The sequence below is a fragment of the Neoarius graeffei genome, chromosome 24 (genome assembly GCF_027579695.1).
Source record: "Neoarius graeffei isolate fNeoGra1 chromosome 24, fNeoGra1.pri, whole genome shotgun sequence".
Classification (NCBI taxonomy): domain Eukaryota; kingdom Metazoa; phylum Chordata; class Actinopteri; order Siluriformes; family Ariidae; genus Neoarius; species Neoarius graeffei.
Window position 1 is genome coordinate 24,100,079 of NC_083592.1, and position 24,454 is coordinate 24,124,532.

Sequence of the window (24,454 nt, forward strand, 5' to 3'; positions counted from 1 at the left end):
GTTGTGATTTTTTTTCCTTGATTTATTTACAAATAAAATAAAATAAAAACCAAGGGGCCCACAGTCCAATTTAGGAACTAGTTTAGTTTCTGCATCAGTCTATTTCACAGCAGCTCTAAACCTGCTTCAGCTGGCAGCACTTAATATTCAGCTCAACTAATATTGATGGTTTTACTTCAAAGAGTGGCTTGTACATGTTATAAACAATTTAAAAAAAGATTAAGAAATATTCTATAAATCAACATGCAATACACAAAAGGTTTTCACTCATAAAAAAAAAACCTAAAACAACCTATTTATACCCAAAGCATCAACTAATAGGTGAATATACATGTACATCATATAACATTTATATTTAAGCTTTTTATGGTTGTTGACATCTTTTAAAAACCTTTTTATGTTCTTTTGTTTTTTGTGGAAGGAATATGGGAAAAAAGTAACACTCAGAACACTACTGAGGGGGGAAAAAAAACCCCTAAGATTCACTTCCCATGTCTTGATACAAGTGTTTCGATATCATCTGAGCTGTGAAAGGAAAATCAAACCATGGATCGATCCCGGCTTAATAGTTTCAACTCGATTCCTCTGTGATTTAGAGCATTAGACTTAAGGCAATGAGAGAACATCCATTGTTTTGAGGACACAAGGTAGGGTTTGATGTATTCTTGATCTAGGTTATTTAAAGAAAAAAAAAAAAGTAGTTGCTTGGTCATGTATGGGTTCAGCAGTCATCAGTTCAAAGATGTGACAAGAAAATATAGCAACAACTTCCATTCAGCACTGAAGTACCACTCAAAGCATTTAATACAGTATTCCAAAAGAGATGGTCATTTAAAAAAAAAAGCTATTCATAAAATAGAGAAAATTCATTAGTGTAATACTTTGGAAATGACTAAACATAACCTGCTGAAGTTAAAACAGGAGTACTGCTGTCTGTCTTTACAGGCAAATGAGACAAGTGTCCTCTTGAGTTCAGAGACAACCATGAAGACCCAAACTACTAGTATTCCACGAGAGCAAAGCATCCTGGATTAGAGAGTTTGCCAAAGAGGAACAGTACACATCAAAATGGTTACTATGGGCTCTTCACTGGGAGCTGTCTCTGACTCAGACAGCCAATTATGCTTCTATAATAAATAACACGCTTTTGTGAATTACTGGTCAGTCAAAAACAATGGTGGTTAATATGATTGATTCCAGAAGCTGTAGGGAAAACATTGGGTATATCATTATTAGTTTGGGGGGGGAGAGGGCTGCTTATGTTCAAATAATGTATAAAAACCCATGACTGAGAATGTATAATGCAGTTAAAACAAAAAAGACAAAAATTATACATCAAATACTGAATGAGAGACGCGCACCTCGAGAGAAGGAAATTACAGCGCTGAAACTACTGCAGACTACACAAACGCCTCTCAAAGTACAGCTCTGAAATTTAGGAGAGAAAGTGGGGAGAGAACAGCCAGCCATGGTACAGCCCAGAGCGTCACCTGTTCACTCCACTTAGTCAAGATGCATCAATTTTTTTTTTTTAAGTTCCACTGATTTCTTGATATCTCTGTAACTCCTGGCAAACCAGGAGATGAAACATACCAGATGAAAAATAAATAAGTTCTTTTTTTAAAATGGTAACAATAATTACCATTACCTGTAAAAGAGACATGGAATGAGCTGAAACGTCATGCTTTTACATGACCAGCATAGCAGAAAGAGAGAAAGTTAGCTGCTTGCTCCTTCATACTTGATGAAGCTACTAATTTACTGAAACACAGCCAGGCATTTGTCAGTCCACTAAATACGCACTTGTCATTAGGATCTTCTGAGCAAGAACTTGGGGGAAACAAAACTCAATGTCTCCAAGACCATAAAAATATCTTTTCTGGTGATGCCCAGATGTTTCCCTTTGAGGGCCATGACTGTTCCACTGTCAGCTATCTTTATCCGCACGTTTTTATCAGTGCCAAGGGCCTTCTAAAACAGGTTATTTTAAAATAGCTTCTGTCTTTAGCTTCTAACTCCGTATGTAACAGGTCTGCAGGTGAGACACTATCAGGACAGTAAACACTATTCATTAGAAAAATGGAGGAGGTTGAAGTGTACATGTCGAGAGCTCAGTCTGAGTCGCTGCTCTCGGAGCTGGAGCCGCTGGAGCTGCTGCTGCCTGTGTCGGAAGAACTGCTACTGCCACTCAGTCGAGATGGCCCGCCCCCTGGCGCTGAGCCTGCCTTCTCTGCTGGGTACAAGAGGTGGTGATTAGAGCAAGGAATGGACAAAAATCTATGCCATCAAACGTGCCAAACTCAATGTCCTCACAGTGGCTTGCATTAGTAATCCCCCACCCCCCATTTTGCCCCCAGTGGTATTACAACCTGGAACTGAAATGGGCTTAAATGTTCTTTATTGTTGCTGTTTGTTTAGCCATGTTCACTAACAAACTCTGGGGCCTTCCAAGAACAAGTGTCACTTGACATGTTAACTGCACACAGATCAACTCTATTCACCTAATGATGTCACTTTTAATGCCAACAGGCTACACTGGAACTAATTTAGAGGTTTCCACACTTTTATAACAACTTTCAGTAATTCACTATTATGGCTAGGAGTTTTGTGTAGATTCATGACAATCCCAGTTAAGTCCATTGCAGTTCCAGGTAGTAACAACAAAAATGCATTAAAGTTGGGGGGGGATATTTATGCAACACACTAAGTCATTGAAGATGGATGGTGTTATGACCCTCAGTAAGAACCCTTAGCCCTGCTCCCCTAGACACCAATGTGCTTGTGTGTTATGACAGAATAAAGGCATGCGCACAGAGCAAAGCATTAATCATGACAGAATTGAAATCAACAGTATGGCATGTCCTAAGCAGCCAGACACACTGAGGCAGGACAAAACTGCTTCCAGGTTTGAGTTCGCTGATCTAAATCACACTACCCCTTTAAGGAATAGGACTGAAGCAAATTAAAGGGAAGGGGCACGCTATGGCCTTTAAGTTAGCATAAAAACCCAGTTACAGAAACATTGTAAAGAGAAAGGAATGCTGTTATAAAGCAAATCCCTGTCTGTCCTCTCCACACACTGCCACACAAGTACCTTTTTTGGGTGGTTTCTTGTTGTTGTTGTTCAGTTGTCCACTCACGTCCTGCAGCCTCTTTTCTAACTCTTTCTTCTTTTCCTGAACCAGTTCCTCTTTAGTCTTGGCACTCTTTTTCCCAGTGCCCGCTGCAGGAGACACACAGCGGCGACCAGTGAGTCCTCAGCCTCGCACCCGCCGCCGTGGCAACAAGCAGCAAAAAGCACTTCACTACACTGCAACTGATTCATCTACTGCAGTACAACAAGCTGATGCATACTACTGCATTAACTACAGTGTGTGTAGTGATTAAACAGCAGGGGTGGACAAATCAGTAGCCTGGACACTCAGGAAAAGCCAGTTAATCATGTCCGAGTCATCAGTGCTTATTTGTCGTTATAAAAGACTCAGGAAAAAAACCCTCTTCATCTGACTGTTTTATTGCAAGCCATCAGTTGCTCAATGGCATTTCCCTGAACATGCGCCTGTTAGTTGATGTATTTCTTGGCATGGCAACTCGTGTCAATGCCATGACTAACCTGATATTCTGCACTACAAACGACAACTGAGGAAGCATTCTGATCGGTTTGTATTGGTCACAACAATCCAGACTTCTATTTTCAACACTACAACAGTAATATCAGAGCTGAATATCTTCCGATAACATTCTCAGTTATCTTCTGTGCTCACATAACACACATTCACAGCCTAAACTATGCCAGTGGATCAGCTTGGAAAACAGGTCAGTTATGATCTGATGCCAATTTGGCATTTTAGGCTAATATTGCACTAGTACACTTATGTGCAAAATAATAGCACTGTGTTTAAAACAACTGAGAAAAAGCTCAATCCTCATAATAGCATTTATTTCCATATACACAAAGGCATTGGGAGCACTGCACATTCAATTCCAAATGAAAACATGAACAAAATATCAATTTTAAACTGAAAATGAAGAAAAAAAGGCTTTTCCAAAAAAAAGTGTCTGCATTTTCATTTTCAAACTTGAATATTTATAGTATAAACTGAAATTTGTTTACAGATTTAACTTTTCTGTTAATCACTGAACTAATATTTAGTTGTATAACCTTTATTTCTGATAACTGCTTTACATTTGTGTGGCATGGAGTCAACCAACATCTGACACCTGCGAAGAGATATTCCAGCCCAAGCTGACTGGACTTACATTCCACAGTTCTTCTGCATTCTTGGGTTTTGCATCAAAAACAGCATTTTTGATGTCACTCCACAAATTCTCAATCGGATTGAGGTCTGGAGATTGGACTGGCCACTTCATAACATCAGTCTTGTTGGTCTGGAACCAGGATGCTGTCTGCTTGCTGGTGTGTTTGAGGTCGTTGTCCTGCTGAAACACCCATTTCAAGGGCATTTCTTCCTCAGCATAAGGCAACATGACCTCTTCCAGTATTTTGATATATTCAAACTGGTCCATGGTGCCTGGTATGCGATAAGTGGGCCCAACTCCAAAGTATGAGAAACATCCCCAAACCATTATGCTTGCATCTCCGTGTTTTACAGTCTTCACAGTGTACTGTGGTTTGAATTCAGTGTTTATGGGTCATCTCACAAACTGTCTGTGGCCTTTAGACCCAGTAAGAACAATCTTGCTCTCATCTGTCCATAGAATGTTGCGCCACTTCTCTTTAGGCCAGTCAGTGTGTTCTTTGGCAAACTGTAACCTTTTCAAACACGTCTTTTTTCAGCAATGGTACTTTACGAGGGTTTCTTTCAAATAGTTTGGCTTCACATAGGCGTCTTCTGATTGTTGCAGTACTCCCAGGTAACTGAAGATCATCTTTAATTTCCCTGGAGCTGATCATTGGATGCTTCTCTGCCATTCTTGTTATTCTATGATCTACGTGGATGGTAGTATTTCTTTTCCTACCATGGGTTTTGCTTGCCGTTTTAAAGCATTTAAGATCATTTTAGCTGAGCAGCCAATTATTTTCTGCACTTCTTTATGTTTTCCCCTCTCCAATCAACTTCTTAATCAAAATTCTTTCTCCTTCAGTTCAATGTCTGGAACGACCCATTTTACTCAGTGAGCAAGGGCTAAAACCAGCAGGTATAACATCATTTGCTGCCCTCCTTCTTTAAATAAGGGCCATAATTGACACCTATTTCTTCACAGAATGAATGACCTCACTAATTGAATGCCACACTGCTATTAATTTGAACACGCTGCTATTAATTTGAACACACCCATTTCATTAAATGAGTCAATTACACCCAAGTAGCAGAGTGCATGTCATGACTTGATTCTGTTGGTTGCCCATTACTCGGCTACACCTATTTTTTCCCCATGTTGTATTGTCTTTTCTGCCAAAATCAGTAATTAAAACACATTAGTGATGTTAGACTGCTATTATTTTGCACATGACTGTACATCCCTACCATCACAAACTGTACCACACCGTACCAAAGCACATTAACTAGCTGATCATACACTTATTTCCCATTTTTAGCTTAGTTATTGATGCTAGCTAGCAGAGTCAAGATATTTACCTCACTATCTGGCAAAATGTCCTTGCTCTTACAATATGGATTTTGTTTTTACAGGAAGTAAAAAGACACAAAGCATGAATCTGTCACTAATCCAAGTTGATTACACATTCTGTACCATCTCCATTTGTGAGATTACCTGTAGTATGTATGTATGTACACTTGAGTATTCAATTAGCTAATAATTCATTAGATTTGTCCACCCCTGAAAATAACAGGCCACCAAAAAAAAAAAACCCACACTAATTAGTGGCATAAGTGCCATTAAATTTTTTGCTAAGCTTTCAGGAAGGATTACTGATGGTTTAAATGTAATTTCTTGATTGTTTATACACAGGCACAGTATTAATCTGAGTAAGGAGTGGAGAGGTGATCTACCAATCAATCATGCAATACAGCCGAGAAAGGAAGTGCTCCCATCACAGAGAGAATTATTGCAGGCAAATTCAGCATTCACAGCAGCTCAGCAGAGAAAGAGACAAACCCCCTGTAAACACACAGACAGACAGACACACAACTTACGTAAAGGTTTGCGCTGCTTCTTCTGTAAACAGGACTTGACATAGCGCTCAAGCTCACGCAGTGTCGATGGCTTGAGCGTCTCAAAGTCTATCTCAATCTCATCTGGGTTGGAGTCACGCAGTGATGGCTCGCGGGACTGGATAATGTGCACCACACGGCCCAGCTTCTCACCGGGCAGCCGGTTGATGTCCAAGCTAAGCTGCCTCTTTTCATCGTACGACATTGGAAGTGCTTCCTCCTCGTCTGACTCATAATTTGCCCCGCTGGGTTTGGCGCCTTTTTTCAGTTGCCTGTGGAAGAGTTTGATACTGCAGTTAGAGAGAAAGAAAAAAAAAAACAAAACACACACACACACACACACACTGGGTAAACACTGAGATTTACTAAAGAAGCAATGAAAAGTATAAAATAAAAGAACACCCTGTAATTTATCATAATATTTCCAGTTAATCTTGTGACATGGTCCACATGGTCGTACCTGGTAGTAGATGTGCTGTTGGGTTTCCTGGCTGAACTCTTTTTCGGCTGATTCGGCTTGTTCTGTTGCAAGGACTTTGTCTTCTTCTCTTCCTCCACCTTAGCCTTGGTTTTATCTTTATCCTTCTCTTTGTCTTTCTTCTTCTTCTCCTTTTCCTTCTTTTCTTTCTTCTTCTTTGGTTTGCTGACAGGGCCCTGTGACAGAGCGGCCAGCTGTTCATGAACAGCCTTTAGCTGGGGAGAGAAGGGGAATGGGGGACAGTTAGCTAGCGGGGGGAGAAACTGCTGCTACAGGATGCAAGGAAGATTTTAGCTGTTCAGGGGAATAACTGATTAAGTACTGAAGGACATTTATTTCACATCTTCATTTGCCTGTTTTTCTATAATACTGCAATCTTTGCCCTTTCCTCATGAGAAAAAGTAGTCGACAGTTTTCACACACTTTTTCTAATGAGTAAATGGAAAGCTTCTCAAACTTTCCTTAATAATTTATAACAGCCCTGTCAATAACTTTTAGAGTAGGGGGTATTTGGAAGAGAGTAGTAGGCAGACCCAAGTCATAAGCAATGCTGCCACTGTGATGCGAAGGGGTGGGGGGGGTGGAGGGTAGTGTTTATTCCCCTGAAAAATTAAAATATAGATTTAAAAAAAAAAAAAAAAAAAAAAAAAAAAAAAAAAAGAGCATTCTGAGTGATCCAGAATGCAAAATTTTGCATCTCAGAGTTAAAAATAAATAAATAAATAAAAATTTCTTGATCTCATGATTCAGGTTGGTAATATGTGAAAAATATAAAATTAATAAAAATTAAAGTAAAAGCCTCCCTAATGATTTCATGCCAATTTGACACATTTTCAAGTTTTATAGGTCAATCATGGGTCAAATTATACATAGTAAACTCTAGAATGTTCAATTATTATTGTGAAAGGTCAAGACTATCTTCAGAATTCTGCAGGGCCAAGGCTTTAATAGGAAAATGGCAACCAAAAACCTAGGTCACAACCGGCCGTACGTGCTCCTACGGCCGGTCTACGTGCAAGAAACGCACAGAGGGCACGCGTGTGACGTGCTGATTTTCAAGCCCTAGACTGGCCGCAGAGGTTCTTTGTCATGTCAAACAAACTCTACGGGCGCTTACGTTTTTTTCAGGTTGCAAGACAAACTTATGGCCAACGTGCGTCTTTCTCCACGAACAAAAAAAACAAAAAACAGCGATTTGGGAAACGCCAAAAATCGCACGGCCAAAACATCATACGTCTGGATGTGACCTAGGCTTAAGAAGAGCTGCTTCAAGACTGGAACAACAACAAAGAAAATAAAGAGATCTTGTGGTTTATTTAGTAAACTTTAACTATCAGAACTAAAGAGACAAAATATTTTAAATGAGTGACTCAAGTTTTAACTTGAGCTCATGTAAATTATTCTTAATATGATCTATACATTTAGGTATTTATGCTACTATTAAAACACAAAGCAAAAATGTTACTGAAACATCCATCCCATTGTAATTCTATTACTCTCAAAGGCTAATACAAATTGCACTTTTTACTTGTCTATTAATTTTGTACTTCATTAATGACAAAAGATCTCAAACCATGTGATTTTTACTGGCAACAAAATATGCGAATCAACAGACTTCGCTTTTATAAATTTTAAGTCCCACTTGGCTAGACAACACACATATGCCATACTGACACAGATACTAGCAAACAAACAATGACCGTTGTCAAAGCACAAACATGATTTTTGCCATCTAAAAAGATAGCTTTTCTCAGAGTATAAAAACAAGAAGCATGCCATAGGAAAATTAACATTTTTTTGGGGGGGGGAAATTTTTTTTGTTTTTTATACATTACACACACACACACACACACACACACACACACAAAATCACTGCGCGTAGCCGGTGATGGAACATTTATAGGTAGCAAAATCTCCAGCTGCCGGCAGTCACTGACAGAGCTGCATTAACTGTACAGAGACGGGGAAGGGAAAAAAAAAAAAAAAAAATCACTAGCCTGGATTGCGTGGACAAGAAGATTATGTCCTAGCAATTAGTGTCTTTTGTAGTTGTGTTGGACAAATAGATTTAACAACCAGAGGAATAGAATAAACCCCACTTCCTGCTGATTTTTGACACATTTTCATTTAGTATACATGCACTGGTGTGAAGCACCTCGATGCCACTATAGCAAATGCTTCCGAATCCCATCTCCTGCACTACACACATCAGCTGGGATGCAATCTGTCAAGACAACAACTTTTACTAGGCAGATTAGCAGGTAGCATTGGAGACAGATTTCCAGAACAAACAGGTATGCAGGTATGTGGCAACACTGATAAAACCCAGTAAAAAGCACAATCCCATGCTACGTGAACACAACACACTGTCTCAGTTCACAAGAGAAAGGGGGGGGGAAAAAAAAAAAAAAAAAACACCACCACACTGGACAGACTCAAATATCATGAATTTGTAATGTGTAGAGAGAAACTTCGTAGTTGAAACTTAGTGACTTTTTAAATCGAGGTCGCAAACATATGCTTCAATAGAAACTTGACTAGGAGAGGATAATGGCTACGGTGACACATTTGTCCCCCAAAATGGAATTCGTAAGCAGGTAACTAGCTCACCATTTACACAGTATCAGTCAAAAGTTTGGACACCCTGACTCATTCATAGGTTTTTCTGTATTGACCATTTTCTACATTACAGAACAATACTGAAGACATCAAAACTATAGAATTGTGTCTTAAACAAGGAAGTGTTAAAACAAAACATGTTTCATATTTTAGATTCTTCAAAAGCAGCCATTTACCTTCATGACACTTTGCACATTATTGGCATTATCTTAACCAGCCTCATAAGGCAGTCACCTGAAATGCTTTTCAATTAACAAGTGTCTCATCAAAAGCTAATTCGTGCAATTTTTACCTTCTTAATGTGCTTGAGATCAAACGGTAAACAATACAGTAAATAGCCCTGTTCCACAACTGGAGTAATCCATATTATGTCAAGAACCACTCAACTAAGTAAAGAGAAACCACATCCATGATTACTTTAAGACATGAAGTGTCTTAATTCATAAAAATAAAGAAAAACCATTGAATTATAAGGTGGGTGCCAACTTATGACTTGTAATGTTACCACAGTGAAGCTGATTGGTCAGAAGAGAATGCTAGAATGCCAGGTCACTCAATATAAAGTCAATCAATGTAATGAAATATTACAAGTATTATTACACAACTATTACCAATAATTACACACCTTTGTTTTACACGTGTATTCACTGAAGTGGTTTGGTGGTATTTTATTACTTTTATGTTACTTCTTGCTGCAATAAACCTGGTTTCATTATCTATTCAATTCTGAATGAGTACTGTACAAACTGCTATAACCTCAGTAGTGAAAAGAAACAGTAAAACAAATCAAGTAGTACAGGAATGTACTTTGAACTACTACATATTAAAAACTACAGTGTCTTGCAAAAGTATTCATCCTCTCTTGGTGTTTGTCCTGTTTTGTCGCATTACAAGCTGGAATTAAAATGCATTTTTTGGGGGGCTAACACCATTTGATTTACACAACATGCCTACCACTTTAAAGGTGAAAACTGTATTTTTATTGTGACACAAACAATAATTAAGATGAAAAAAAACAAACAAACCAGAAACCTGGAGTGTGCATAGGTATTCATCCCCTATCGTATAAAAACCCTAAAATATATAGATTTAGGCACTGCCTAAAAGTGGAGCTCCCATCTGTTTCTGGGTTGTAGAATTTTCTTATAGCCAGTCTTTTGTTTTATTTCTTTACTGGCTAGCACTGGTCACTAGGCGGTGTGTATGACTGATAATTACTAACACTGGCCACGAGGCGGTGTATGAGACTGGTAATTACTAACACTGGCCACGAGGCGGTGTGTATGACTGGTAATTACTAACACTGACCACTAGGCGGTGTGTCTCATCTCATCTTCTCATCTCATTATCTCTAGCCGCTTTATCCTGTCCTACAGGGTCGCAGGCAAGCTGGAGCCTATCCCAGCTGACTACAGGCGAAAGGCGGGGTACACCCTGGACAAGTCGCCAGGTCATCACAGGGCTGACACATACCCCTTTTACACCAAATCAGTTCCAGGGCTGGTTCGGAGCCAGTGCTGGTGCTGGTTCACAACTTGTTCAACTTGCGAGCCAGCTGAGAACCAGTTTGCTTTTCCATCGCTCACGGTGCTAAGCGGAGCCACATCATTACGTCGCTGTATACGGAAGTTACGGCGCTACGTTTACATAAACCTTGGCGCGAATATCAAAGCAAAAACAACACGGAAGAAGCAGCAGCAGCAACAACAACAATAAATGACTTCACGTTTGTACAGCTGCTGCTTCTTGCCGCTTAAAAATGGCGATCTTTCGCGGTCTTGTTATTGCTGTTGGTCTTAACAACTCCGCCCCCCCGCTGACATAAGCGGTTCTTTCCTCTGGCCCAGCAGTGAGTTGGTGCTAGCCTGGAACCGGTTTTTCTGGCCCCAGAGCCAGTTCTTTGTCAGTGGAAACAGAAAACCCGGTTCCAAACTAAGCACTGGCCCCGAACCAGCCCTGGAACTGCTTTGGTGGAAAAGGGGCAACATAGACACAGACGACCATTCACACCTACGATCAATTTAGAGTCAGCAGTTAACCTAACCTGCATGTCTTTGGACTGTGGGGGAAACCGGAGCACCCAGATGAAACCCACGCGGACACGGGGAGAACATGCAAACTCCGCACAGAAAGGCCCTCGCCGGCCACGGGGCTCGAACCAGGACCTTCTTGCTGTGAGGCGACAGCGCTAACCACTACACCACCATGCTGCCCTAGGCGGTGTGTATGACTCAGGGATGAGAATGAAAAATATTTAAAAAGTCTGAAAAAACCAGGGCGGTGCCCATGGCCCGGGGGGGGCGGGGCCCATGGCCCAGGGTCTAATGATTTTTGGCTTTTTTTATTTATTTATTTTCTTTATTATTAGACAGGGAGATTATTATTAGACAGGGAGATTATTATTAGAGGCGGCATGGTGGTGTAGTGGTTAGCACTGTCGCCTCACAGCAAGAAGGTCCGGGTTCGAGCCCCGTGGCCGGCGAGGGCCTTTCTGTGCGGAGTTTGCATGTTCTCCCCGTGTCCGCGTGGGTTTCCTCCGGGTGCTCCAGTTTCCCCCACAGTCCAAAAACATGCAGATTAGGTTAACTGATGACTCCAAATTGACCGTAGGTGTAAATGTGAGTGTGAATGGCTGTCTGTGTATGTGTCAGCCCTGTGATGACCTGGCGACTTGTCCAGGGTGTACCCCGCCTTTCGCCCGTAGTCAGCTGGGATAGGCTCCAGCTTGCCTGCGACCCTGTAGAAGGATAAAGCGGCTAGAGATAACGAGAATGAGAAGGATATTATTAGACAGGGAGATTATTATTAGACATGAAGATTATTATTAGACAGGGAGATTCTTTTGTGTAATCTCAGCTGAAGTGGGTTTTGTGCTTTGGTTTTTTGGGGCGCGCGCGTGCTCTCTCTGCCATGCCGATCCTGTAGGCTGCGCTGACTCAGCTGAAAACTCCGGTCCTCGAGAAAAGAGATAAAAGCCCACCCACACTGAAAGCTGATTGGGTTACTCAGCAAAATAAGCCAATCAGGATGCTCTTTGTCTGGCATGCGCTACATGAACAAGCACACAGTCTCCCTCGTGCGCGCACATTCTAAGATGCGTGATGCAGACCTTAATGTTGCGCGCGCACGCTCAAAAACGATTATTTTGGTCTGAAAAAGTCGGAAATCCGCCGATCGGCGGAAAATTCTCATCCCTGATGACTGGTGGTACACGTACACGCCACAAAAAAAAAAAATTCAACTCGATGGGTTTACCATTTTTTCTTGGGTATGGCGCTCCGCTGGGAGCTCCACTATAAGAGCTGGTCCAACCAATTCACTTCATAAATTACATAATTAGTTGATTAAGATCCACCTGTATGCAATCAAAATGTCACATGATGTCTGTATAAAATCAACCCATTCTGGAAAGACCCTGACTCTGCAACACGACTAAGCAAGCAACATGAGAACCAAGGAGCCTCCAAACAAATCAGAGACAAAGTTGTGAAGTAGTATAGATCAAGGTTGGGTTATTTAACACGGTTATTCCATGAAATCGAGTCATACATGAGCGGATAGTCAACGACGTGCATAGCGCCAAGTTGGCTATAGGTCATATACGATGAGATTGAGTGGAATAACTGTTTTATTCTATCCACATTCACTAGAGTTTGAGAAACAGAGCACTATTTTTTGCAAATTCAATAAATAAAAACTTTATACAAAACATCCTACAAAATAATTTCCACTTAGCATATAAGCAAACCAGCAAAATGACAGAAAAAGAACAGTTCAAAGAAATTACTGAAAGCCCAAATATTGCCATGACATTCATGTCACTGTATGTAAACTGACCACAACTGTACACTGGACTGGTTTAAAGAGAAACATTTAAATGTCTTGGAATGGCCTAATCAAAGCACAGACCTCAATCCAATTGAAAATCTGTGGCATAACTTGAATATTGCTGTACACCAATGCAACCCATCTAACTTGAAGGAGCTGGAACAGTTTTGCCTTGAGGAATGAGCAAAAATCCCAGTGGCTGGATGTGCTAAGCTAATAGAGACATACCCCAAGAGACTTGCAGCTGTAACTGCAGCAAAAGGTGGCTCCACAAAGTATTGACTTTGGGGGCAGAATACTTATGCACACTCCAGATTTATTTATTTAAAAATCATCTTATTGTTTGTGTCTAAATAAATAAATAACCTTTAAAGTGGTAGGCATGTTGTGTAAATCAAATGGTGCCAACCCCCCAAAAATCCAGTTTAATTTCAGCTTGTAATGCGATAAAATAAGACAAGCACCAAGGGGGATGAATACATTTGCAAGACACTGTATATTTTGCCTTAACAGACTTAACAGACATATATAAAAGACTTAACAGAATAAGTCTTTATATATGAATGAAATGTTTAGTGCTTCGCATCACTTAGGAACGATAGAACTTTGTTTGAATCACAGAATTATTATGATCGGAGCATTGCACTCTGCTGTTACCTCTTCGTTTTTTCAATGTGACCCCTCCCCACACACATTCCCCTGGTGTATTTCATATTCCCCCTGTTACAGTTAATGAACTTGACAACTGAGAATTAAACCTAAACTGAGAGAGTCTGGACAGTAGAAAGATTTTGTAAACATCTTGAAAATATTTCTTCTAAAAGATTAAGACACTGACTTAATTTTTTTCCTGTTATTAACAGTATTAACAACCCAGTGGCCCCAAGCATCATAAATGTCTTATGAAACCTGCATTTTTCCCCTAGCAACATGATGCTATTTCTTACCAAGAACATCAAGTTGCTTTCCATTCTGTGTGAATCATGACACCCTTGAAAGTGTTTTAAAAAAAAGTGAAAGCAGAAAACACCAGAAAACTAGCAGGTCCACGTCCTATGATTGGCATGTTTTCCTGGTGAGAAAAAAAAAAAAAATCAACAGACATCAGGACAGAACAGGAGGCAGAGCTAAAAGCCAAGCTGCGTGAAAAAAAAAAAAAAAAAAGCAGGAAAATGACCACCTACCTCTAAGGTGTCTAAACCACAACCGCTCACTTAACAAGCACTAACCAAAACAAAACAGACAGTGGGGAGGTGGAGTATAGTTTGAAAAAAACACCTGAAATTCACCTGGAACCTGTTAGTTTTGTGAGGCTCCATAATTAATTGCTGGTTTAAAAAAAAAAAAAACAACAAACACCAAACTGTCACAAGAGTATTCATTAAAAATGTACTTTCACTGACTGACACAAACAAACAAAAAGATGCCCGACAAGACACAGATCTTAGACATAGAAGCAGAGCACAGTGTCTTGGATAACTCTGCTATCACACCTCAGTCACTTCACAAAGCAAAAGAAGTTTTACTTAGTTCAAAGCAGGATGTTTGTATCACATATCTGCCAATTAAAAGAACTCAAAGATGGAGAAAAAAAAAGTTCTTAATAGATTTAGTGTCTACTATAAAGCCACAAAATAGTTTTTATTCTTTATTAATGAAATACCTTGTTTGTGGTTTTAAAAACATTTTCCTTCTTTGGCTCACTTGAGGAGAATGATTGATAAATGTGTCCAGAAAATAAATGCTACAACTGAATGATAAGACCCCCATGCAGCACCAGCATCATGGCTCAATGGTTAAAAGGCTCTTGGTTGTTGATCAGAAGGTCAGGGGTTTAAGCCCCAGCACTGCCAAGTTGCCACTGTTGGTCCCTTGATCTCTGAGCATAACAAGCAAGCTGGTATATGCGAAGAAGAAATTTCAATATAATTTGTTTGACAAATTGTACACAAGCTAATGTACCCTGAGAATATATTATTTTTGAGCTTGAATATAAGTGCATAAAAACAACAAAAGTGCTCTGAGAGCACAATATCCCCTGCTGGCAGCTATGCCATAACTCTGGTAAAATGCGACTGAATTGAACGAAATTACAATATGCGTATTACCGACATATACCAAAGAAACCTGTCAGGTTTCATGAAATTCCTCCAAAAATCGTGAGAGGAGTTGATTTTAGAAGGTGAGTACCCTTCCCAGGACGGACGGATGGACATCGCCACGACAATCCCCATTCAGGCCTTTCGGCCAGCGGGGGATAAGAATTGTGAGGGAAGTTGATTTCAGAAAGTAAGCACACCTTGATGAAATTGCCGAAGTACAAGTTTGTTAATAATCAAGGGCATAACTCTGGTAAAATTTGCCACAATTAAATGAAATTTCAGTATGCATATAACTGTCATATAACAAAGCCTTTTGCCAAGTTTGGTGAAATTTCTCCACAAATTGTGAGAGGAGTTGATTTCAGAAGAACGTACACCCTCATGAAATTCTCAAAGTTATTTAAATCAAGGGTCAAAACTCTGGTAAAATTTTCACAAACGAAATTAAATCGCAATATGCGCATTACTGTCATATAACAAGACCTTTTGCCAAGCTTCAAGAAATTCATCCAAAAATTGTAAGAGGAGTTGATGTCAGAAGGCAAGCACACCCTCATGAAATCGTGAAAGTACATGGCTGTTAATCAAGGGCTGTAACTCTGGTAAAATGCAACCGAACTGAACAAAACGTGTACTACCAACATATAACAAAGCTTTTTGCCAAGTTTCGTGAAATTCCTCCAAAAACTGAGAGAGGAGTTGATTTCAGAAGGAAAAACACACTAATGACATTAACAAAATTATACTTTGACAATCAAGGGCTGTAACTCTGGTAAATTGTGATGGAATTTAACGAAACTGCAATCTACGTAGTACTGACATATAACTGCCAAGTTTCATGAAATTCCTCCAAAAATTGAGAGGAGTTGATTTCAGAAAGTGACCCTTCCCAGGACGGATGGACGTCGCCACGACATAATCCCCCTTCGGGCCTTTCGGCCAGTGGGGTATAAAAAAAAAAAAAAAGCAGCAGCTTGACCAGTGGTTCAGAGAGGTCAAGTATAAAAACCCCTCCCTCCCACTCTGCTCTTGATGGTGCCCACTTGCAGCACACTCACCTGTTCCTGCAGCTCTGCCAGACGGGTGGCTCGTTCCTCCTCCGAGTCAGAGCTGGAGCTGGAGGAATCAGCACTGCTCTCACTGCTCCCTGTGCTCTTACTTACTACTGCCATGGCAGACGTGCCTCCAGGAGACGAGGGCTCAGCCGGCTCATCTGGCATCTTAGCGAAACGCATCTCGAACACATCCTACCGGAACAGTAGAGTGAGGGTTCGGCAAAGTGCGCTGAGGATGTATGAGGAAATCTTTATAGTTCATTACTTTTTACCTGAAGTTTCCTTGCCATGGCAACAACCTCATGATCAGGTGGATTATATTTATAGCAATTTGAGAACATTAACCGGACATCTGCTGCAAAGCTCTGGGCGTCCTGGTACTCTCTGCTGTCCATTTTTTTCTGGAAAAACAGCACAGGATGTCACAAAATGCCAGCTAATAAGTATTAACCATTCAAACCACAGAAAAAAAACTTGTTACATTCAGTGACTCTACTTGATATGCAATTTATTTGAAATTTAAGCAAAAACAAAGTAGGATCAAAGTCTATGTGCCATACTTTGACTGTACTGAGGTCCATCGGCTGCTTGATGATTTCATGGTAGTCATGCAACTCCAGCGCTTCTGCATCCACGGGTTTATAGAAGGGCCAGGCATAGGCAGCATGTTTCTTGGACAGCATCTCTTTTAGGATGGTGTCACAGTATTTGAGGTGGTCGCTCAGTTTGCTCTTCTTGCTCCCCTGCTGCAGAAGCTCGCCATCGTCCAGGTCCTTCTTTGGAGGTTTGATGGGTCGGCCGGTGCTCTCGCGCCTGGAGATCACTTTGCTGTGTTTGGAATCCAGCAAAGGAGTGGGAGACTCGCCTCTGCTGGCCGTGATGGCACAGGTAGTGGGCGTGGTAGTGTCTGCTTTCCGCTTTACCCCCTTCTTCTGGAAGCAAACAAAATAAAACACTATGGATGACGACACTTAACACCTTAAAAGGTGTTAAGTGTTGTCATCCATATCCATAAACACTCCAGGAACAGTTTAGTCATGAGGTGATAACACTTGTGCCGATTTTGCTGAATGGAAGCTTCTGAATAAACCTGATTACAGACTGTGTGAAGTAGAGGACTTGGTAGCCATTCCTGACTGGGTAAAAGAGGACAACAATGATATGGCCATTCTTCAAAGTGAGTATGAAGTAATAAAGATGTGTGGATTATAATCATGACAATTTGTCATGTTTTTAAAATGTAACCATTGTCAGTACTGTAATTTATAGCAGTCCTGCAAGTTTGTCACCCAATGCTGTCCTCATACTGGTGGCTTTGAGATGAGCACCATGATGAACAGCTTTCCCTCTTTGGTCACACTAAAATCATATATTATTCCTCCAAAAAAAAATTCATTTTATGGTATACAGCTTTTAGCTGCGACACTAAAACGGGTCATAAATTGTAAAGCTAGCTTAAGTATTAGTTTACTTAATCTGGTATTTAAGTCTAAACTTTTATAACAGAACTTGTGAACCAACTTGTAGAATCACAGTGAATGTCAGGACACAAGTAATTGATACTGAATCTCAAATCAAGCGAAACAGCAATGTGTTTAGTGATGATAGCTACTTCAGTCCCAGCTTAGTTTACAGCAGGGCTGGGTGTTAATCATCTCAACCTGATTATATTAAACAACACTGTTTTAGATTAACAGAGTCAACAAGATGCTAATTCAACAATGTTTTTGTTGTGGAGTTTGTTCTAGCAAAATTATAAGCTTACCCAGACATACTCCATATCAGTTTTAAGAGGCACACACACACACGAGAACTTTAGCGTCTGTCATACTGAAAATGGAAATCAGGACATCCCTAGAAAACTGATAAATGAAAAATGTGAATTGTATTTTAGATAAAGTCTAAGCTCTTGCAAGAACCTCTTAGAAATATAAAACATGGAGTATTAGAAATATTAAAAATACAAAAAAAAAAAAACTTACGTAAATGAATTTACCTTAGTTCATGTTATAAAATTGTGCTGGTTTAGTTGTTGAGAAACTTAAATGAATAAGCAAGTTGAGATGTACCTGATGAGGTTTAGTTGTTGTTTTTTTTTTAGTTCGGATTTGTGTTAACAGGAGTTTAATGCGCCATGATGTCACACTGCCACAGACCTGCACTGAAATATAGCTGCAAGAATCTCTCAAACCAAACCAGTGCAATGTTATTTAAAGCACAAATCAGAACAAAGGCAGCAAAAATTGATGTTTTATTTAATTTCTTTCGAGATGGCATGTTAACTTACAGGCATTATTGGCCCTTTTCCACTGCATGGTAGTATGCAGAAAAGTACATTGAGATTTTGGAGCAACATATGATGCCTTCACAATGACATCTTTTCCAGGAATATTTCAACAAGACAATGCAAAACCACATTCTGCACACATTACAAAAGGCATGGCTGTGGAAGAAGAGGGTACCCATCCCCTCTGTCCCCAATAGAGAATGTGTGGCGAATTTTGAAACAAATTATAATAATAATAAATATAACAAACACTTCATCACTTGGTATCTTCAGTCCCTAAACATATCTAAGGAACGGCAACATTATAAAGTGGTAAATGCTTTACCATTTAAAACTTTTTTGAAATGTGCTGCAAGAATCAAATTTGAAGCATGTTTATTTTGAATGAATGGAGGTAAAACATCAAATGTGCTATTCTACGTTTTGAGTGCAATACAGATCAAAGATTATTTACAAATTGTTTTCAGTTTTAATTTCAACACACCATCCCAACTTCTGATTTGGGGTTGTACAAGGAGCAAAAACACCACAATGTATATGCTAAAATGGTGAAGGCACAGGGCTTTCAATCGCAGATCTTGGGTTCACATCCCTGCTCGGTGTATTTTTGGGGATCAAGTTTTGCTGCAGGTAACAGAAAAAATGGCCATTAAAATTGGCTAGCCTGTACTGATATTTTGCCTAACTGACAAGTACAAATGCACTCACTCAGTCACTCTGATCTCTGTAGTCAGTAAGCATATTAAAGCAAGCCTCAGACAAAAGGCTGCTGCCTTCATAAGAATCATTCAAGACTAACTTTTAGCAAGATAGATGGAATCCTGCTTCAGCCCGTGTAATGCCACAATGCCTTGATGTTTATTACAAAACCTCAGGTCAACCCACAACATTAATTATAACTTTTTTTTTTTTTTACAAACAGAGGGTAGAGAAAAATATCAGTACAGTGTGGTTCATTTTAAATGAGTTACCTGCAACAAAACATTCCCCAAATAGCATACACTGAACAGGGAAGCGAACCAGCATCTTTGGACTGGTAGCCCTATATCTTTACTGTTACACCATTTCACTGCATAACACTATGTTGGGAGAGTAATAATAATAATAATAATAATAATAAAAAATTCCTCTGTATGCATCACGTTGAAAATCACATCGTAACAGTTTCATGCGGCTTCACTATGATGACCAGCTGTAGTGGAAAATGAACTACAAATGTCAAAAGCGAGTAGAGTCGAGCCAGTACCATGCAGTGGAAAAGCGCCTTAACTACATCATCAAAAGGAAAAAGAGAGTAATATGCAGGAGGAGGCTGTGTTAGTGCAGAATAAAAGGACTCCTTCAACAGACTTACAAACAATGTTTATGTACCGCTTTAACAAATTAAATCCATTCTTTTCCAAAACATTTTCAGAATTCCCACACTTTTAGGAAGCAATCAATTCCACACTTCGAAACGTTCCAAACCTACAGCAGAACCCAGAACAATATTGCTTATTAATAAAAAAAAAAAAAAAACATTTTGTAATACGAACATAACACGCCCTGTTAGAGTGAACACTACCACGCACCACACCAACTGCAATTTGTCTGGATACAAAAAAGGTTTTCCATTTGAATGTATGACAAATCAATCAGATGATCTGCTGGAGAAAAACTTTAGTACAGTGAAGGCTTACTTTGACGACAGGCTGTGCGCTCGGGATCATGGGTGCAGCCGTTGGAACGGCCTGGACGTTGGACGTAATGGTTGGTACAGGCGTCGCTGCAATTACAGGAGTCTGAGGCGGCTGTGGAGGAGAGCTTGGACACGACGAGGATGGGGAGGTCGAGGACAGTGCTGAAGCTTGCGGAGTTTCTGTCACAGAAGAATGAGAAGGTGTATTTGTGACCGGACCAAACTTGTGTACCTTTTGAAGGTGGCACACTTGATTTTTATTGTACTTTTTCAACCTTCATGGTAAAATCCATACTATGGTATGACAGTTTTGTTCAGTGTATTAGAAATTATGACAATTTTATAATAGTCCAGTATCTTTTTTTGTCTCTCTGACACCAATCTGAATTAACTTCATATTGTCGTCAACATTTTGCATGGCTCAGCATTGGCTGAAGCTTAATTGCATCGGCTGAAGCTTAATTGCATCTTTAATGAATATTAAAGCTGCAAGAGTTGCTAGCTTTGTAGGGAAATCATCTTTATAACCATGTACACATCAGGGCTATTCAACAAAAATATTATGAAGTTTCCTTGCTAGAAAAAGTCTAGATAAGTAACTAACATGACTCAATATGGTGAAAATAAAACATGCTTATTGGTCTATTCAGTGTTTGTTGCCTTTTTCCCACCCACCCACCCACCCACCCAGCCATGCCATCATTTCACTAAGAAATGGTAAATAAAATGAAACTGCATGAATGTATAAAATGTGGGTAATTTTCGGTGGCAACTTTATAAGTCCACTAGATGGGTATAGAAGGCATATTTGCATTCAGGCACTTTTTTTTTTTTAATTCATCCAATGCTTAAAAGCTAAAAACTTTATTTTCTACAAGTCAGTCTTGCCTGAACTATTTTTCACTCCGAGTACAGGTTTACCTGCTGCAGGGGCAGCACCAGGCTTGCGTGCCTTGCCTTTTGGAGGTGGTGGCAGCAGTTCTACCTCCTCCTGTGGCATCTGTGCTACCTTCTGGAGGAAAATTTTTTCCAAGGCTTGAGCCATGAGAACAATATCATCTGTAGGCTGAATCCATAAGAAAAAATTTTTTATAAGCACACACACAATAGTGGAACACTTCCTATCTTTAACATACAGTACTGTGCCAAAGTCGTAGGCACGTGTAAAGAAATGCTGTAGACCAAAACCGGCTTAAAATAATGAAGTGTTTCAACATTTTAAAAAAAATAAAATAAACACCAGCAGTAAACCATAATAAATGAAATAGTCAATATTTGGTGCGAGATGACCCTTTGCTATAAGTAAGTAAGTAGTAGTAGTCATCGTCTCAGGTACAATGAGTGCAGTTTTATAAGGAAATGAGTTATAGGTTTTACTGAGCATCTTCCAGAACCAGACAGTTCTTCTGGGCACTGTCACACTTAGTTTTGCACCAAAACCTTCAGCCTTCATTACATTTTTTTTTTTTAATCTGAAAAGTGGTCACTTATGTAATATGCTGCTCAGATATAAACTTTTTTCCTATATCATTTAATTTTGTGCTGGAAAACGAATGTTTGTAACTAAAATGTTTTTGTACCAACTTGATAACATAGAAGTCAAAATAGAAATCTATAACAAAATTTGGATGAAAAAATAGGATGCCTAAGACTTTTGCAAAGTACTGTATATGCATATGAAACATGTTTTAATTACAACAGAAATTATGAAATGGCCAAGGTCTCTTTACCTTGTTATATATATAACAGTTTGTGAACATAGTGTTGAAATCCTGCATGCATTCACCAGCTGTCCAGTAGTAATTATTCTCGAGCCTCTTCTTGATCGTCCCCATGTCCATTGGGTTCTTGATGACTTTATGATAGTCCTTTACAATAAGACACGTTTATCAAGAATGATTACAGTAGCAGAAAAAGTGGGGGAGGGGGGAGGGAAGGCATAATAGTGCATAGATCTTACATACTGGAAGATTTAATTTGATGGCATCCACAGGTGTGTAAAAAGGCCACGCAAACTGATGCCTCCACAACGTCTTCACCACAACGTTCTGCATGTACTGGAGTTGGTTGGTTTTTCGGCCAGGCTTGCTGGGGTTCGTCACTTCAGGTGGAGGGGGGTTGACTATAGGAGCAGCCGCCTGGGTGGGAGATGTGACCGCCGACATTGTAGACAGCAGAGAGGAGAATGTGACTTGATTGAGGTTGGGTCTGGATGTATTTCTCTAGTGATTACAGAATTCCTCTTTCTTCTCCTTACTCCCTCCTCGACACACACATCCCATCTCAGGACCTGAGCGTCAGCACTCTGCTGGAAGATATTGAGAAACCTGTTTGAAGTGAATGAATAGCACATCGTGGACTTCAATCATGGAGATAAATAAAAAAATAAAACCTAAATAAAAAAAAAAAAAAGAGATCGAGTTGTCCCATACAGGTTAAGACATTTTCGTTGTAATTTCTGGTAAACACTTCTAAACAATGAAAAACGCAATATACATTCGTCCTTTAGAAAAATGCAAACAATGTTTATTCAACAATTGATAAGACTCATAAGCCACTAGTGAACTAAAATGAACATCTCGGTAACTTGAATATATCTTGACAACGTAGCCCCAAAGTGTGATCAGATTCAACAATTTAACAAATCAAAGGGATCATTCAAGTCGTTCAGAAATGTTCACACATGTCTGAGAGCTTTATTTTGGTCAGTTAATGCCAAGAAACACTCAAGTTAAAAAGTGAACCGCGGGAATGTTATTAGCTTACTGTGAATAAAAATCAGCTCGACATTAGCTAACGTTAGTTAGCAGATCGCGCGCTTTCGGGAGACTCTGAGACAGTTTCTAACCGGGGAAATTTTCATCAGACCAAAATATTCCGACTAGAGGCAAAATAACAGCGAGCCGGATCCTCTCGGCATAACTTTCTTTAAAAGATGGCGGGCATGGTAAAGCTGTGCATCAAGGCTGCCTTGAAGCTAACGCTAGCTCACTGTGGCTAACAGCTCCTCCATGTCTGCTCCACAGCCATTGTGTGCACGCCGTGCGATGAGCTAACCGGTTAGCAGCACACCGAGCTTCAGCCTCGACCACATTATACACCCGGAAAGGAGCTCAAAAGCACGGCGACATGAACACCTCTCATCTGGGGTTAGAGCTGACCAAGCGGCGCTGGAGAGGGAGTAAAAAGCCCGCTTTGTTGTATTGTTGCACAGCGCTGTGCATCAGAGCCAATCTGTGTGTAGCCACATTCAGCCGTGCATTCCCGAAAAACAATCAACATACACCATCAAAGCGGAAAATAAACTCCAATCCAAAGACATTCATCGTAAACACGTATCTGACACTTTATTACTTTCACTCCAAGCAGCTCCGGTAGCGTTTCCTTGCAGGTTTTCCGGCAGCTTTTTATTGCATCGAAGCGGCATAATACACGGCTGGCTCGACTCTGTGTGTGTGTGTTTCGCCCATGCGCAGTGGCGCACAGTTATGGTCCATATTGTGCTGATGAACTGCTGGCCTTCAGCCTACATGGCGTTTATAAACCGTGCTGCTTTCCGACCGCCTTCATCTCTCACACACTCATCACCCTTACATACAACTGAAACTGTTTTTCACATTTTATTCAATTAATTCTTCAACCTATGTCGTGTCTGATACAGTTAGTGGTTTTTGTCCCCCTCAACCCCCGACGACGTAAATAATAATGATAACCACCGTTGGTTTACTGCCGTCTCTCCTATCGATGCTACTCGATATAGGATTATTTTATGTCGCCTGTGTTCTGCGCATGCGCTGTAGACGCCTTGACTCGGGCTCGATTACGAATGGTTTTGCTTTGTATAAGTAGGGCACTACATACCGTGTGGAAGTCGATATTTTTTATACCCTACGTAGTTCACATGTAGACAGAATACGGAGTCATTTATAATTCAGCCATTTTTCTTGAATTCACGTTGTACTTGAAAGTTAAGCCTTTTCTCTGCACTTAGTGTTGTTTCTTTTTCATAACAAACGGCTTAAATGTATCCATAATATAAACAAAACATGTATTTTATTATTCTTTAAATACAGATTTAAGAACATTTGAAACGGAAGTGTAGCTGAGGTATCCAGTGGCGAGCTAATGAGCTAGCACAGCTCAGCTGAGCACATCTAACAGCTCCAGTTTACTTAGGTGATCTTAAGATAGCTGGGGTGATAAGTGCTTGTCACTTATCACACAATAGTTAGTAGTTGTGTGTATGTTCAGATGTGTCAAGTTGCAGACT

At 40.0% G+C, this 24,454-nt stretch overlaps 1 protein-coding gene across 11 annotated transcripts; it reads right to left on the reverse strand.

Annotated features, from left to right (window-relative positions):
* Nucleotide 1: 1 nt before the first annotated feature.
* Nucleotides 2-23,874, reverse strand: brd3b (bromodomain containing 3b). 11 transcript variants are annotated; one of them, XM_060906914.1, is made up of 12 exons: nucleotides 23,539-23,874; nucleotides 22,149-22,492; nucleotides 21,915-22,052; nucleotides 21,142-21,250; nucleotides 20,186-20,364; nucleotides 16,780-17,151; nucleotides 16,492-16,620; nucleotides 16,223-16,411; nucleotides 6,598-6,830; nucleotides 6,120-6,427; nucleotides 3,095-3,223; nucleotides 2-2,233 (listed from the first exon to the last, which is right to left on the reverse strand). In XM_060906914.1, the coding sequence occupies exons 2-12, from the start codon at nucleotides 22,347-22,349 to the stop codon at nucleotides 2,112-2,114; spliced, it is 2,109 nt and encodes a 702-aa protein (XP_060762897.1). In that variant the 5' UTR covers nucleotides 22,350-22,492; nucleotides 23,539-23,874; the 3' UTR covers nucleotides 2-2,111. The 11 variants fall into 11 exon arrangements, with proteins under 11 accessions (XP_060762897.1, XP_060762890.1, XP_060762893.1 ...); XM_060906907.1 differs by having other exon boundaries at nucleotides 21,106-21,250; nucleotides 22,149-22,489; nucleotides 23,539-23,873; XM_060906910.1 differs by having other exon boundaries at nucleotides 16,780-17,148; nucleotides 21,106-21,250; nucleotides 23,539-23,873.
* Between the last annotated feature and the right edge of the window lie 580 nt (nucleotides 23,875-24,454).

Coding starts and splice junctions, on each gene's coding strand:
- brd3b (XM_060906907.1), bottom strand. CDS start 22,349: ATGTCGGCGGTCACATCTCCCACCCAGGCGGCTGCTCCTATAGTCAAC. Junction 20,365..21,105: donor TGGTGCTGCCCCTGCAGCAG/GTAAACCTGTAC, acceptor CTTCTGTGACAG/AAACTCCGCAAGCTTCAGCA. Junction 16,621..16,779: donor TGGACCTCAGTACAGTCAAA/GTATGGCACATA, acceptor CTGTTTTTCCAG/AAAAAAATGGACAGCAGAGA.